We start from the raw sequence: 12,254 nt of genomic DNA on the forward strand, positions 1-12,254 counted from the left end.
ATTACATGTTAACATGCAGCTATGATAATATTGAGCAAAGAAAACAAATTAAAATATTTAAAAACAAACAAATATTTAAAAATAAGGACATGCTGCTGCTTCTTTCCCTGGTCTGGGTTTTTTATTATTATTATTATTTGAAAGCTGTCATTTTCATGTCTGCCAATGTTTTGGGTTGGTTTTGTTTCAGAGAAAAATGCAAGTTTCGTTTTCTATTTACAGATTTACAACATTGTTTGTACGATGCTACTCACTCCTGGCTCCACCCACAACTGATCACAAGAATGATTCAGCTCTAGGAGTCACAGCATAACCAGACCACAACATTCAAAAAATCAGGAATTATACCCCCAAAATCATGAGATTATCTTAATAAGTATCTGGATTCTTAAATAATACAGATGCAGTTATTTTTATTTGCCTTCTGGTCCTGGAGTCTTTCCAAGCTTTTTGTTTTGTAATCATGAGGGTGAGAAACTTGCTTCTTTCTTTTAAATGAAGACTGAGATATCTTGACTTTGGAAGCTGGCACTTTAAGAAAAAAACAAAAAATATCACAACATTTTCCAATGCAAATTCAGACCTGTCAACACTGGATTCAGCAGAGCAAATTCCTTATTCAGAACTCTTCCCAGGGCTAGATTGTTGCATGCATTATTTGCAATTACTTACCACAGTCCTTTATCAATTATTTTCATGACTAGCTGCTAAAACTGTGCACACAATTGCTGTACCTGAATGCATACCATGGCATGAATAGATGGGCCTCTGTTGAGAATTTTGACATGACCAAGAGCTTTCAGGTGGAAGCAAAACAAAGAAGAGTGATCTCTGCTTAAAGAAACTTAAAGAAAAGCTGTTTACAATGGATTTTAACGTAGCAGAGTCCACCCACAGTAAGTTGTCCTTTATGGAAGTATGAAAATATAGATCCACTCTGTTCCCTGAAGCTCAGACAGATTTCAAAGAAGGATCTTCCAGATCAGCTAGCATGAGAGATGTGCCTAAATCGATGGCATCTGAGCCAAGGACACTCATGTAAGAGAATGGAGCACACAAAGGTAAACTCTAGGAATGGAATATCTATTCATCTCTCCTGTTTTTTTTCTATTAATATCCTCCCTGCTTCTATCAGGAAGTTCCCTTCTCTTGCTTACCGATGTATATTAAAATGGCCACAGACTGTCTGAGTCATGTGTAACACTTTATCCGCAGACAGACATTTTTACAGAGGACTTTGTCTTGTCAAACTTCAGTTTCGGTTTCTGAGATGATACGTAAGTTGCAATTTCCATTTCCAGCTTCACCGCACGGTATCAGTTTTTGTTTTGTTTCTTTTAGAAACCCAACCCCAAGTTACTCTTTTCTTTCTGTTCTGACTGGATGTTTGGTTCTGATTAATACATGCTCATATGCCGGAGTCAGTTGTTTTGTGACGAATTCTGTAATTGACTTTCAGTCTGCTTTAGGATTTGGACAAATGGCAAAAGCAACACATAGTGCAGGTAAGATTTGCTTTTAAAGATATTCTAAGTTTTTAATGAAAAATTGCCTGACTTTTCTGGCTGCTCATTTATACTCCTGACTCTGTCTGTTACTTTTGATGTTTAGCACATAGATGAGACTGATTTGATACGAGTGGCATTGTGTATCCTAGGAAGGTAGAGGAAGGGGGGCTTCAGAAGCTAAATTATAGGTTCTGTCTTTGTCATCATATGTCTGCCTTAGGAGAGCGATTGGAAATGTCTCCTGCTTACTAGAGAACACCGTGAATAAAGCTGGCCAGAAAATGGAGTCTATGAAAAAAGATTAATTTTTCAGCAGAAAATGTTGAAAGTCAAAACCAATTTGGTTTTCACCAACTAAATCATATATTTCCAGCCAAAAACTGTCCGATTCCACCCTCTCCTCCTGACCCCAAAAATGAAATCAGAAAACTTTCTGTTTAATGGGCATTTTTTGAAAAACTGAATATTACCAAAGATAGCAGAGACTTTCAGAAAAAAAAAATCATTTAGCCAAGCCCCCAGTTTTCCACAGGAAAACAAGTTTTCATGGGGCATTTTTGATTAGCCCTTGCAATGAGAATTGGGGGACAAAGGGGTTTCTCTATCAACTCCCACCAAATCTGGCAGGTGGAAGGTTCAAGTCATCAAGCAGTTATGAAGACATCTGACAGGCAGGGATTGAAGGATTAAAATGGGACTAATCTGGGTCCATTGGCTATTTTCAGATTCACACAAACCCCAAGCTGGAAGACTGTGAACCCATGACACTGGCATCCACATGGTTAGTTAGGTATAATCCACCCATGGGATGCATAGCCTTAGCTAGAGGGTGTCCCACTCCAAGAGCTACCCACAGTACACTGCCTGAGGCCTGGGGCAGCTGTGCTGTTGGTGTAAACTTGTCCAGCAAGCTCGCTGTGTTGGCTGAGCTCCTAACTATAGACGGACAAAATAATAATTAAAGAAAACAATTAAATGGCCACCAAAACCAATTGGTTTGGTGAGAGCCCCCACAGCTGGCACAGCAAAAGCACTGGGAAGAGACCAACTTGTGGAGCCAGGCTGCACTTGCTCTGGCCAGAGAAGAGGTGGGAGAGGGAGCTTGACTCTAGTAATTCATACTTTGTCAAACCTTGGAAACATGCAGCACTGCTCCACTCGGGGGCCCAATCCTGGGCATGCTGCGCTCCCCCTGAGCAGAATGGGATGGGAGGTGCTCACTTGGGCTCAGCACCTTTCAGGATTAGAAGCCAGCTTTGCCCATGTCCAAGGTGTACTTAGACCCCATTATGTGGTTATAAGACCCATGTAGACGGGGCCTTATTTTCAGCAAGGTAAGAAAAATTTAGTCCTTTCTCTACTCTTTCTTTCCATCTTGGCTGGAAATAGTTACCATCTTTCCAATCACAGAATGTGTTTACCCTCGTCTCTTCTTGCCAGTCTCAGAGGGGTAGCCGTGTTAGTCTGTAACCAAAAAAAGTTTAAAACAACCAATAGTTCTGCAGCACCTAAGTCTGTCTACACAGCAGCGTTATTTCAGAATAACTGACATTATTGTGGAATAACACAGAGCGCATCTACACAGCAAGCCATTATTTTGAAATAATGTCAAGCTGCAGGACTTCTTACTCTGATTCGTGTAACCCTCATTTTATGAGAAGTAAGGAACGTTGAAGGAAGAGTGTTCTTCCTTCGACTTCCTGCTGTGTAGACAGCTTAATTCGGCTTTCGGCGCCATTTCGACTTCAGCTATGCAATTGATGTAGCTGAAGTTGCGTAGCTTAATTCGACTTCAGCCCTGCTGTGTAGATGTGCCCTTAGAGACTAACAAAAAATGTAGAGGATATCACGAGCTTTCATGGAAAAGAGGGAGGGAAAAGAGGAGGAAAAAAGGATAAAAATATTGTCAATTAGAGTGTCTGTGCTAAACGATGCTCTCTTTCTCTGCTCTTTATTGTACCCTGGGCCCCTCACTCCATTCATCTGAAGTGGATCGTGCTCATGATACCATCTACATTTTTTGTTAGTCTCTAAGGTGCTGCAGAACTATTCATCATTTAAGTTTCTTCTTGTTGGATTTAGCCTGAGTCCTGTAAACCCTTTCTTTGTGTGAGAATCCCCATGGACTTCCCATGGACTTCGTCGCACATGAGCAGAATTGCCTCCTTTATTACAGCCTCCTGCTACAAGCTGAAATTTCAAGAGCTTTGTGAGGATTTCCGCACCTCTCTTTGGATTGCCCATTAGACCAGAATTTCCCAGAGTAATGCTTATTGATCAAGTGACTAGGTCACATTCTGATCTTGGTTACGTGGTAAACCGAGAAACATCTTTCACTTTTTGTAGCTTTTTGGAGACGGTGGGGGTGGGGAGGGGAGATACGAGGAAATGTACATACTTTCATTCTCAAACATTAGCGTGGAGACATTTTTCCTAGTTCTTTTTCCAAGTCCAGGCATGTCTGAACCTCTGTAACAGATCCATTAAAGTGCGGGGAGAGGGGGGCGGGGAGGGGCGCAATAATTTTCACTTATGACTTTTGGTACGTGGTCATGGGACAGCTCCACACACACCCTCCCCCAGAAGGGATGGGACCTGGGACAGCAGGGGTGGGCCCGGGGACTAGTCTCCCCCCAGAGTTGCCTGAGGCTGGAGGATTTGCATTAAAAACACAGCAAAGGACTCACCACTCCCAGCTCTACAGCTACCATGATGCCTGGCAGCAGCCTGGAGTTGCTGCAGCTATTTAAAGGGCTCACAGCTCTAGCCCGTGCCATGGTAGCACTGCAACTGGGAGTGGCGAGCTATTTAAATAAGATCCTGCTGCCTGAGCCACTGCCTGGAAATTCAGTTGCATGGGCAGCAGGATATAAATAGAAAGCATCCAGATGCCATCCCCGGGCCAGATCGAAGTGTTAGGCAGGCTGGATCTGGCCCCGGGCCTCATCTTGCCCAGCCCTGCCTTAGAGCTTGGCTCTGAAGAGGGACAAACGTTGAGGCTGGTAGCACTAATCTGATCTATGTCCCTCAGTTGTCCCTATTGGTCGTGGCGAAACCTAATAAAAACAAACCATCTGGGAGTCATTTCCCATCATGCTTCACCCTGAACTGTATCTTCTAAAGTCGTTCATTTATTCTCCAGAATTGGCTGAGTTACAACGTGGTGACACAGGAGTTTAGTGGAATCAAAATTACATTTTAATGGTAAACATTTGTCCAGAAATTAATGTCTCTGAACTAATCGTTCTCTCCAACCAATGTGTTCAGGAACAAATGACTGTCTCTAATTGATTTTATGATATAAAGGGACATGTACATGTAGAAAATCACCCATGGATAATTGGAAATCCCCTTCTTTCAGCAGGTATCCACACAATCGCTCAACTGCTGCATTTCCTGGGTCTCTCACAGTTGTCGTTGAGGCGCTGCATTTGCAGGCGCTGAATTATTAGCTGAGGTGCATCTTTTCAATACACTATGGAGCTCAATTTGGGTTTAACCTTCAGCCCATGGGCTACATGCACCCCATTGGGGTTCCGCATGGACCCCCCCACTTACTTACTGTTCCCCCTCCCTTTCAGCACTTTCAGAGCACCGAGAATCTCGACTGATTCGTGCTCCATCCCCGCTCCTCTCCCCCCACTCCCAGAGCTTGAAGGCCACAAATCAGCTGATTTATGGCAGTTCAAGCTCTGGGAGAGAGGGGAAGAAGTGGGGACAAAGCACGAATCAGCTACAAAAGTGCTGGCAGGGAGGGGGAGGAGTAGATAAATGCTGCAGTACATGAGTAGGTGGAAGGGGGCAGAAAGGGGGTGCACAGGCTGCATGTGGAGCCCCAATGGGCCACAGTTTGCAGCTTGCCCATCACTTTCAATCTTGCGGCCCACTGAGGTGAAGGAGAGCCACTCATGTGGCCCACTCAGTAGTGTCGATGGCCCAGTGCTGATGCATTGTAAGAGTTTTCTCATGGCTCGGAAAAAGTCCTGACTGAGGTCTGTAGTGATGACTTTCTCACCGCAAAGGTATTTGTGATGTCTTCAGATCCTTGAGCTCCGTCAGTCACTCCAGTGTCAATCCCAGATTGTAAAGGTGTCTTGGGCAACAGCCAGGGACCCTTTTAACAGCTCATTGATAGTTCATCCCCTCTGCAAAACAAAACACAACATAAAAAGAAACTCCAGCTGAGTTCTTGCTCTTTCTTTTGAACTAATTTTTCTGAAGTTTTATGAGTTATTGAATTCATAAAGCACCGACACTACACACGGTCTGTGTGCTAGCAGCACCGAAAACTAAGAATCAGAATTTGAAAAACAGCAAACTGAGTACCCACTCATGAAGGGCGATGGACACATGAGGTCTTGCCCTCATGCAGAGCAGATCTCAGGATGCTCAGCTGACATCAATTGCCTTGATAGAGTGAGAGAGCCCCGTAAGAACCTTAGGCCTCAATTATTCAGATTTCAGCCTCCAATGTAAATATTCCTAACCATTTTTAAGCACGCTAATGTCGCTTGCTTATTGAGAGTATATAGTAGTCATGGACCGCTGGTGCATTATTCAGATGTTTGAAGGTAAATTACCTTAGCTGCTAAGGTGTGCAAAAGCCCAAAATTCAACATACCTAAGGACAGGTCTATACTAAACTGGAAGGTTGGCTTAAGATACACAACTCCAGCTATGTAAGTAATGTAGCTAGAGTCAACATACCTTAAGCCAAATTTCTCTAGTGGAAGCTCAGTGGCTGAAACTCTCCTGTTGACTTCCCAGAGTTCTCAGGAGTGTCCTCAGCTTTCTGCTTAGCAGGACCTTACTAGACCTGCTAAATCAAATGCCAGATCTGCAACTGGTCCACCTTGGGTAACAGAATCCCGCTGTTGAAACTTACACTCGGTAGACTTGTACAGGACTGTGTAGGCGTATCTCCAGCCTCTGGTATGTATTCTTCATCCATACAAATGTGGTGTTATACAATAAATGAACAAATGTGCCTAAATATGAATACAGCACTGACTCATACAGGGCTGACATCTGTTAATTTCACTGGGCTTTAGATCAGGTCCAGGTACCAAACATCTTACCTGAAAGCCAAGCTGCTAAAATCTGGCTCTTCAAAGAGTTTGGAAGAAGTCCAGACCAAATACAGTAAAACTTGCATTATCCAGCATGCTTGGGGATTAGGACTTTCCAGTTATCTAAAAATTCCGGTTATCTGAGGGTCCCATTAACCTAGGAAAAACCAATGGACAATAATAGTAAAACTCAGGGTTGTAATATTGGTAATTTTGTAATGTGAGGCAGTTGGTCTCACATTTCTATTGTGAGTTAAAGATGATTAATACTTCTTAAATAAAAAATTGTTAAGCCAATCATGGTAAATCAAGCCAGGCTTGTGAGCCTGAAGATGTGACAGTATTATAGCTGGGGGCAATGCCAGCTAACAAAGTTTTCTGGTTAGCAGAGTGCTGGATAACAGAGGTTTCACTGTAGTACCTTTCCAGTGCAACTTAGGAAGCTGTGCTGCGCATACCTAAGGAGGCAACTGTGATCAGCATTAGTGGCATTTAACTTTACAAATAATGGCAACTTTACAATATGGCAGGGGAAATTCACAGAATGTGCCATGAGTGGCACTGAAATTCGGAAAATAAAAGCTGCTGAAGATGTGAAAACCGATGGACAGGGTATAAATCCTTGGGGTGCATCTAGACTGGTAAGATTTTGTGCAAAAGCAACTGCTTTTGCACAAAAACTTGCCAGCTGTCTACACTGGCCGCTTGAATTTGCGCAAGAGCATTGACTTGAAAAAGCCCTCTTGCGCAAGAATACTTGCGCAAGAGGGCCAGTGTAGACAGGGAGGAGCTGTTTTGTGCAAAAAAGCCCCGATGGCTAAAACGGCGATCGGGGCTTTCTTGAGCAAAATCGCGTCTAGACTGGCCACGGATGCTTTTGCACAAAAGCACTTTTTGCACAAAAGCATCTGTGCCAATCTAGACGCGCTTTTGCGGAAATACTTTTAACGGAAAAACTTTTCCGTTAAAAGTATTTCCGCAAAATCCATCCAGTCTAGACACAGCCTTGGCGTAGACATTTTATGTCATGTCACTTCCTTTGCTTGAGGGACAAATTTTGCCTGCAGATATCCATGTGAATTTGTGTAACTATCAGAGCACCAGATTTAGCCTGTATTAGGAAGATCATCTGGGACAATTTATTTGGGTCTAGTGTCTAATTCCTGAGTGGTGCTGAAATCATTGGGAGATAAAGACACTTAACACTTTCCAGGTCCATAACTCCCAGCCTTGAATTGTTGTCTGCTGAAGTCAGTATAAGTATTTCCATCAACTTCGATGGGAATCGGATCAGCCCCTCAAAGAGCAGGAGTCAGGTTTAACTCAATTGCTAGCCCATTTTTATTGTATGGTGTATTTACAAAAATACCAGCCATGCGCTGTTTGACATACTCAGCTCAGGGTTTTTTTCATTCATCCATATTTAATTTCAGCGCTGGAACTCTGCAAGCATATATGCATGTCAGCAGCTCATTGTCAGTTTAGTATTAAAGTATTAGTCAGAATTGACTTTCTGCAGCATCCCAAACTCATTCATGATTATATAGCAATGGCACAGGACTGCTTCACTCAGCTTTGAATATTTTACAATGTTGCTATCGCTTTTGAGCAGTGTCTGCAGTCTAACTTACTTTCGGCTTCAGTAAACAAATGTAATCAAGGTTCATTCAAAAGTAGCTTTTTTGGAGTTTCTCCAGAGGAGCAAATAATCTGTTTTTTTTTAAGTCTGCATAGCAAATGATTTCCTCATTTTAATTATGTTGACTGTAATGTGCTTGCAATAATTAATGCCAGTGCTAATGGATGATTGAAATTTCTCCTTAATAATATCATTAGGAATGGATACATTTCATGCATTTAATTGTTTTTGTAAAACATCAGCTAAGCCCTCTTGCCTCCCATTTCCTATTTCCTGATTAAATTAGTTTGTATGCAAGGGCAAACCATGTTTCATAGCTGTAGCATCTTGGAGGAAATAAAACTGGTTTTTGGTTAGATGTACCAAAGTATTTTCAATTAGAGTCGCTGTTTCTGTTCTTTGTCAGTTTCAATGCTCTGCTCTGCTCTACTCCCCTTTCTTTCCTGGCCTTCTTGAAAAGAAATAAAAAATATGACAGGCAGGGATTGCCCTGAAGATGTCATTTTGGGTGGATAAATACATATTAATTAAAGCTTAAATATGTAATTACACCTGTTTTATATGATGTATAAATGCAGAAGAAGGCCATGACATCCTGTAATCTCAGTCCATTTCATGCCTCCACTACCAATGTCCAATCACAGTTCCCCATTTGGTTTCTATGAATATTATTACAGAATATTATGCTCTCAGTTATAAATACAAAATTCAGACTGAAGATCAGGGACAAGGGCTAAAATCTCATTGCTGTAAAAAAGAGGGTGAGAAGTATTGTCTGAATTGCATGTTACCGCTTTTTGTGCTTGCATTTCATTTCAGAAGTGGAACAACTTGTCTTGGACCACATAAGGACAGCTGCCCCTCCACAGAAGGCCTATCAGATTGCTCACGCATGTTCAATTACAAAACAGGAAGCCAACAAAGTACTGTACAAGCTGCATAAGGAGGGAAAGGTTGAGAAGAATGTCAGCCATAAATGGGTGGTCCGTGCAGAGGAGACAGAGGGGGAATGTCATCAGAAAACCACTGAGTTGAAAACTGGTAAATCGTCTGAGAAACCTTTTAAAACTATATCTACAGCTTTCGATGGTGAGGGCATTTGGAAGCAGAGTTTGTTTTCAAGTTGGTAACTAAATTGTGGCTACCTGCATCAAAGACTGTTGAGTCTTTGACTCCAAATACTTGATGTCCACTTTTTTACTCGGTGCAAGGGGTAACAAGTCAATCAGCTGTGTTCTTTCTCCTTTGTACGGAACTGAAACACGACTAAAGCAGGAGGTGCACTGACTCTTAGGCAGTTTTGCATTGAACCTTGTCCAGGGTGGACAGAGAAGGCAGATAAACCACATGTTACGTTCTCGGAGGGTACCCTGCCCTAGGACAGTTCTTTTGCATTACAGTCCTTGCAATCTTGGTGCATTCCGGACAAAAATTGGCTTTTCAGAAATATTTTTGAGTGTCAGGCTCCCCTCCTTATTCTGACGCAGGGTGGGTCTGCACCCAGAGAAGGGGATAGTTAATCCTCTACAGAACACTCCCCCCATCCTGTAACACATCTCCACATCTCCAGCTTCCCCGAGCCGTGATGAGGAACCATGGTTCCCAGGCAGGGGAATCTGGCACTGCCACATCCTGTGCCATGGAGACCTTCCTCTCTCCAGGAGGCATAGACCCTGCAAGTACCACTTCTGCAGGAAAAGCCAGGCAGAAGAATGACTCTGTGGATCTCATGGGATCCTGAACTCTGTAGTTCAGAATGAAAAGCTCTGCATGACCCTCCATGGGCTTCAATCCAGGGTCCTTTCCCCTCCACAGGATCTCTGTTAGCCAGGGACCTTTGGCTGGGATAGGTTTAAGCTAGCTAGAGAGAGGACCAACTCCACTCCAAGGCAGAGGTGCCATTCCCACCCCCTGATCAACTCAAGCCATGCAGCAAGCCAACCCTCTGCTCATATCCTCGCTCTTTTAAAGCCCCACATTCTCTGGAGCTGGCTGAAAATCAGTACCATGGCTATGCAGCAAGGGTGTCTGCTCCCCTGGGAGTCTGGCTTAGGAGACTGGTACAAGAAAGGAGAATGAGAAATCAGTCTCTCTTCCTAGCTAAATAGCAGAACTTTTCACAGCCCCCCCCCCTCCAAATGACAGTGCCTGATAATGTTCTCTGTTTCTAGATGACACCATGCTTGTCTCACTGCACCAGCCTGTGAACGCTCTGATGCCTGTGAAAGCTGACAGCAAACTGACAGAAATCGGTAAGATATTTGCCACATGCCTAAGACTGACTCAACTAACTTTAGAAATCTCTGGTTAACGATTTTTGACAACCACAATGGAGATTTCTCAATGTTAGCATTACGCTATTGTATGCGTACACGTGTAGCGTGGTTATTGGAGTCACAAATCATGTTGCCTCTAGAGATACTTTGCATGACTAGCATGCAGGTGATAGTACAGTCTCATCCTGTCAGGTGACCCTCCAGAAAGCCTCTGTCTTGGCGAGACAGAGCCCCACCCTGAAGCACTTTAGTGCATGGGGAGCCCAAAAACTGCTACACCGCTTTAAATGACACAGCAGACAGCCCTCCTGGGTGTGGTGTCCTGTCCCATCTAGTGGCACTGAGACCACTTACATAGAGAATAATGGAACTGTGCTACAACCTCAGCTGAGAGGCTGCTGGCTTTTAGCTCATGTAGTAGAGGCTCATACACTAAGCTCCCAGGTTCAATTCCACCTGTCCACATTACACATGCAGCCCTCTGGCTCTGGTACTTGGTGTATAGAGACAGAATTATGGGTCCACCTACTTCCCCATTGCCTGAGCTGGATAGCACAGAGCACATTACTGGCAATCCCAGTGAAGTCATATGAGCTGATAATTTGGTAAGACTCAAAGGGGAATTTGATAGACCATGTGAGGTCTCAGGGTCATCGATTACCAGCCCAGTATTCCCAGGGAGCAGCGTAGCTGGATTAGCTTCCATTTCTGGCAGTGAATCATTAAGTCCACCCTTTGTTTCCCAGAGGACCAGATTTACAAGTTTCTGTCAGAAAATGGACCTCAGAATGCACTAGCCATTGCCAAACACCTGGGAAAGACGACCTGCAAGGCTGTGAATGCAGATTTATATGCGCTTCAGAAGAAACATCTCCTCAACTTGGAGGACACCACAAACCTTTGGTCGGTTTACAGAGAGTTCACAGGTATGGTCCTGAGATGCATTTCTCATAACACTGCACTGTGGGCAGCGATACAAAAAGTGGATTTGTTTTCTTTTGGGCTGTAAAAAATTTCAGCTTGACAACTAAATGGTCCTCTTTGGCTTCAAGAACTCTGGCTTTTCCTCGAGTTGCATAGCTGCACTAATACTCACAGCTTGATCTATCTTTAACCAGAAGTTCTGGTAAACTGGCCAGTGCACCGGGCTGAGACTTGGGTCTTGGTTCAGCCAGGTGCTGTCTGATTCACTATGTACCCTCCTAAGGAAATAGGAGTTCATTTAACTCCCTGCTGCTCAATGTTCTTTCTCATCTTTTTCCATCCATGTGCAGAATAATTTTGACATGCACCAAAGCACATGTGAATATGCACCACCAGTAGAAACAAAACCTAGCTGTGGGCACTCTGCTAATCTGTTGGGGGGGGGGATTTGAATCTCTCCTGAGTGCACAGCTTACAGAGAAACACTGCCCAGTGGTGCTCCCATCTCCTCCTCCGTAAAATGGAGAGAGCGTCTGTTGGCCTTGTAAAGGCTTCTAAGATCCTGAAATTATTAGTCCTGTGTAGCCCCAAGTTATTATGCACACACATGAGGAGAAAAAGAGACGCTGCCTATCGTTCTCAGACAAAAATAATTTCATCTTGTTATCTATATGCCCTAGTCTTGATCAGACCCATTTCTGTCATTCTTTTCTGAGGATCAAATCCTGCGCTTGGAGTACACACCATTGCCACTGTTAGTTGTACATAGGTCTCGGGCATTGCTGGATGACTGAGATCTCTTTGCCACTGACACCGCTAGACACGCAGACACAGAAGT

General features: G+C 43.5%; 1 protein-coding gene and 1 long non-coding RNA gene across 7 annotated transcripts in view; one reads left to right on the plus strand and one right to left on the minus strand.

Moving 5' to 3' along the window:
• The first annotated feature begins 206 nt into the window (after nt 1-206).
• ZBP1 (Z-DNA binding protein 1) overlaps nt 207-12,254 on the plus strand; it is a 40,002-nt gene continuing 27,954 nt past the window's right edge. For 2 of the 6 annotated variants that reach the window (XR_012896505.2, XM_075901142.2), the window contains exons 1-5: nt 207-1,061; nt 1,460-1,505; nt 9,036-9,257; nt 10,388-10,468; nt 11,239-11,418. Coding sequence is in view for 5 of the 6 variants with exons in the window: in XM_075901142.2 (XP_075757257.2) it covers nt 999-1,061; nt 1,460-1,505; nt 9,036-9,257; nt 10,388-10,468; nt 11,239-11,418 (592 nt within the window). In the remaining variant the exon portion in view is untranslated. Of the gene's footprint in view, nt 1,062-1,108; nt 1,278-1,341; nt 1,506-9,035; nt 9,258-10,387; nt 10,469-11,238; nt 11,419-12,254 lie in introns of those variants that run through there. The other 4 variants (XM_006125339.5, XM_014574724.4, XM_014574725.4 and 1 more) reach the window with 4 other exon arrangements.
• The window catches only part of LOC112546167 (uncharacterized), a 68,853-nt gene continuing 61,216 nt past the window's right edge, over nt 4,618-12,254 (minus strand). The window contains exon 3 of the long non-coding RNA XR_003089799.3: nt 4,618-5,653. This is a non-coding gene — a long non-coding RNA (uncharacterized LOC112546167). The remainder of the gene's footprint in view (nt 5,654-12,254) is intronic.

Source organism: Pelodiscus sinensis, chromosome 17 (assembly GCF_052426305.1).
Source record: "Pelodiscus sinensis isolate ZL-2025 chromosome 17, ASM5242630v1, whole genome shotgun sequence".
Classification (NCBI taxonomy): domain Eukaryota; kingdom Metazoa; phylum Chordata; order Testudines; family Trionychidae; genus Pelodiscus; species Pelodiscus sinensis.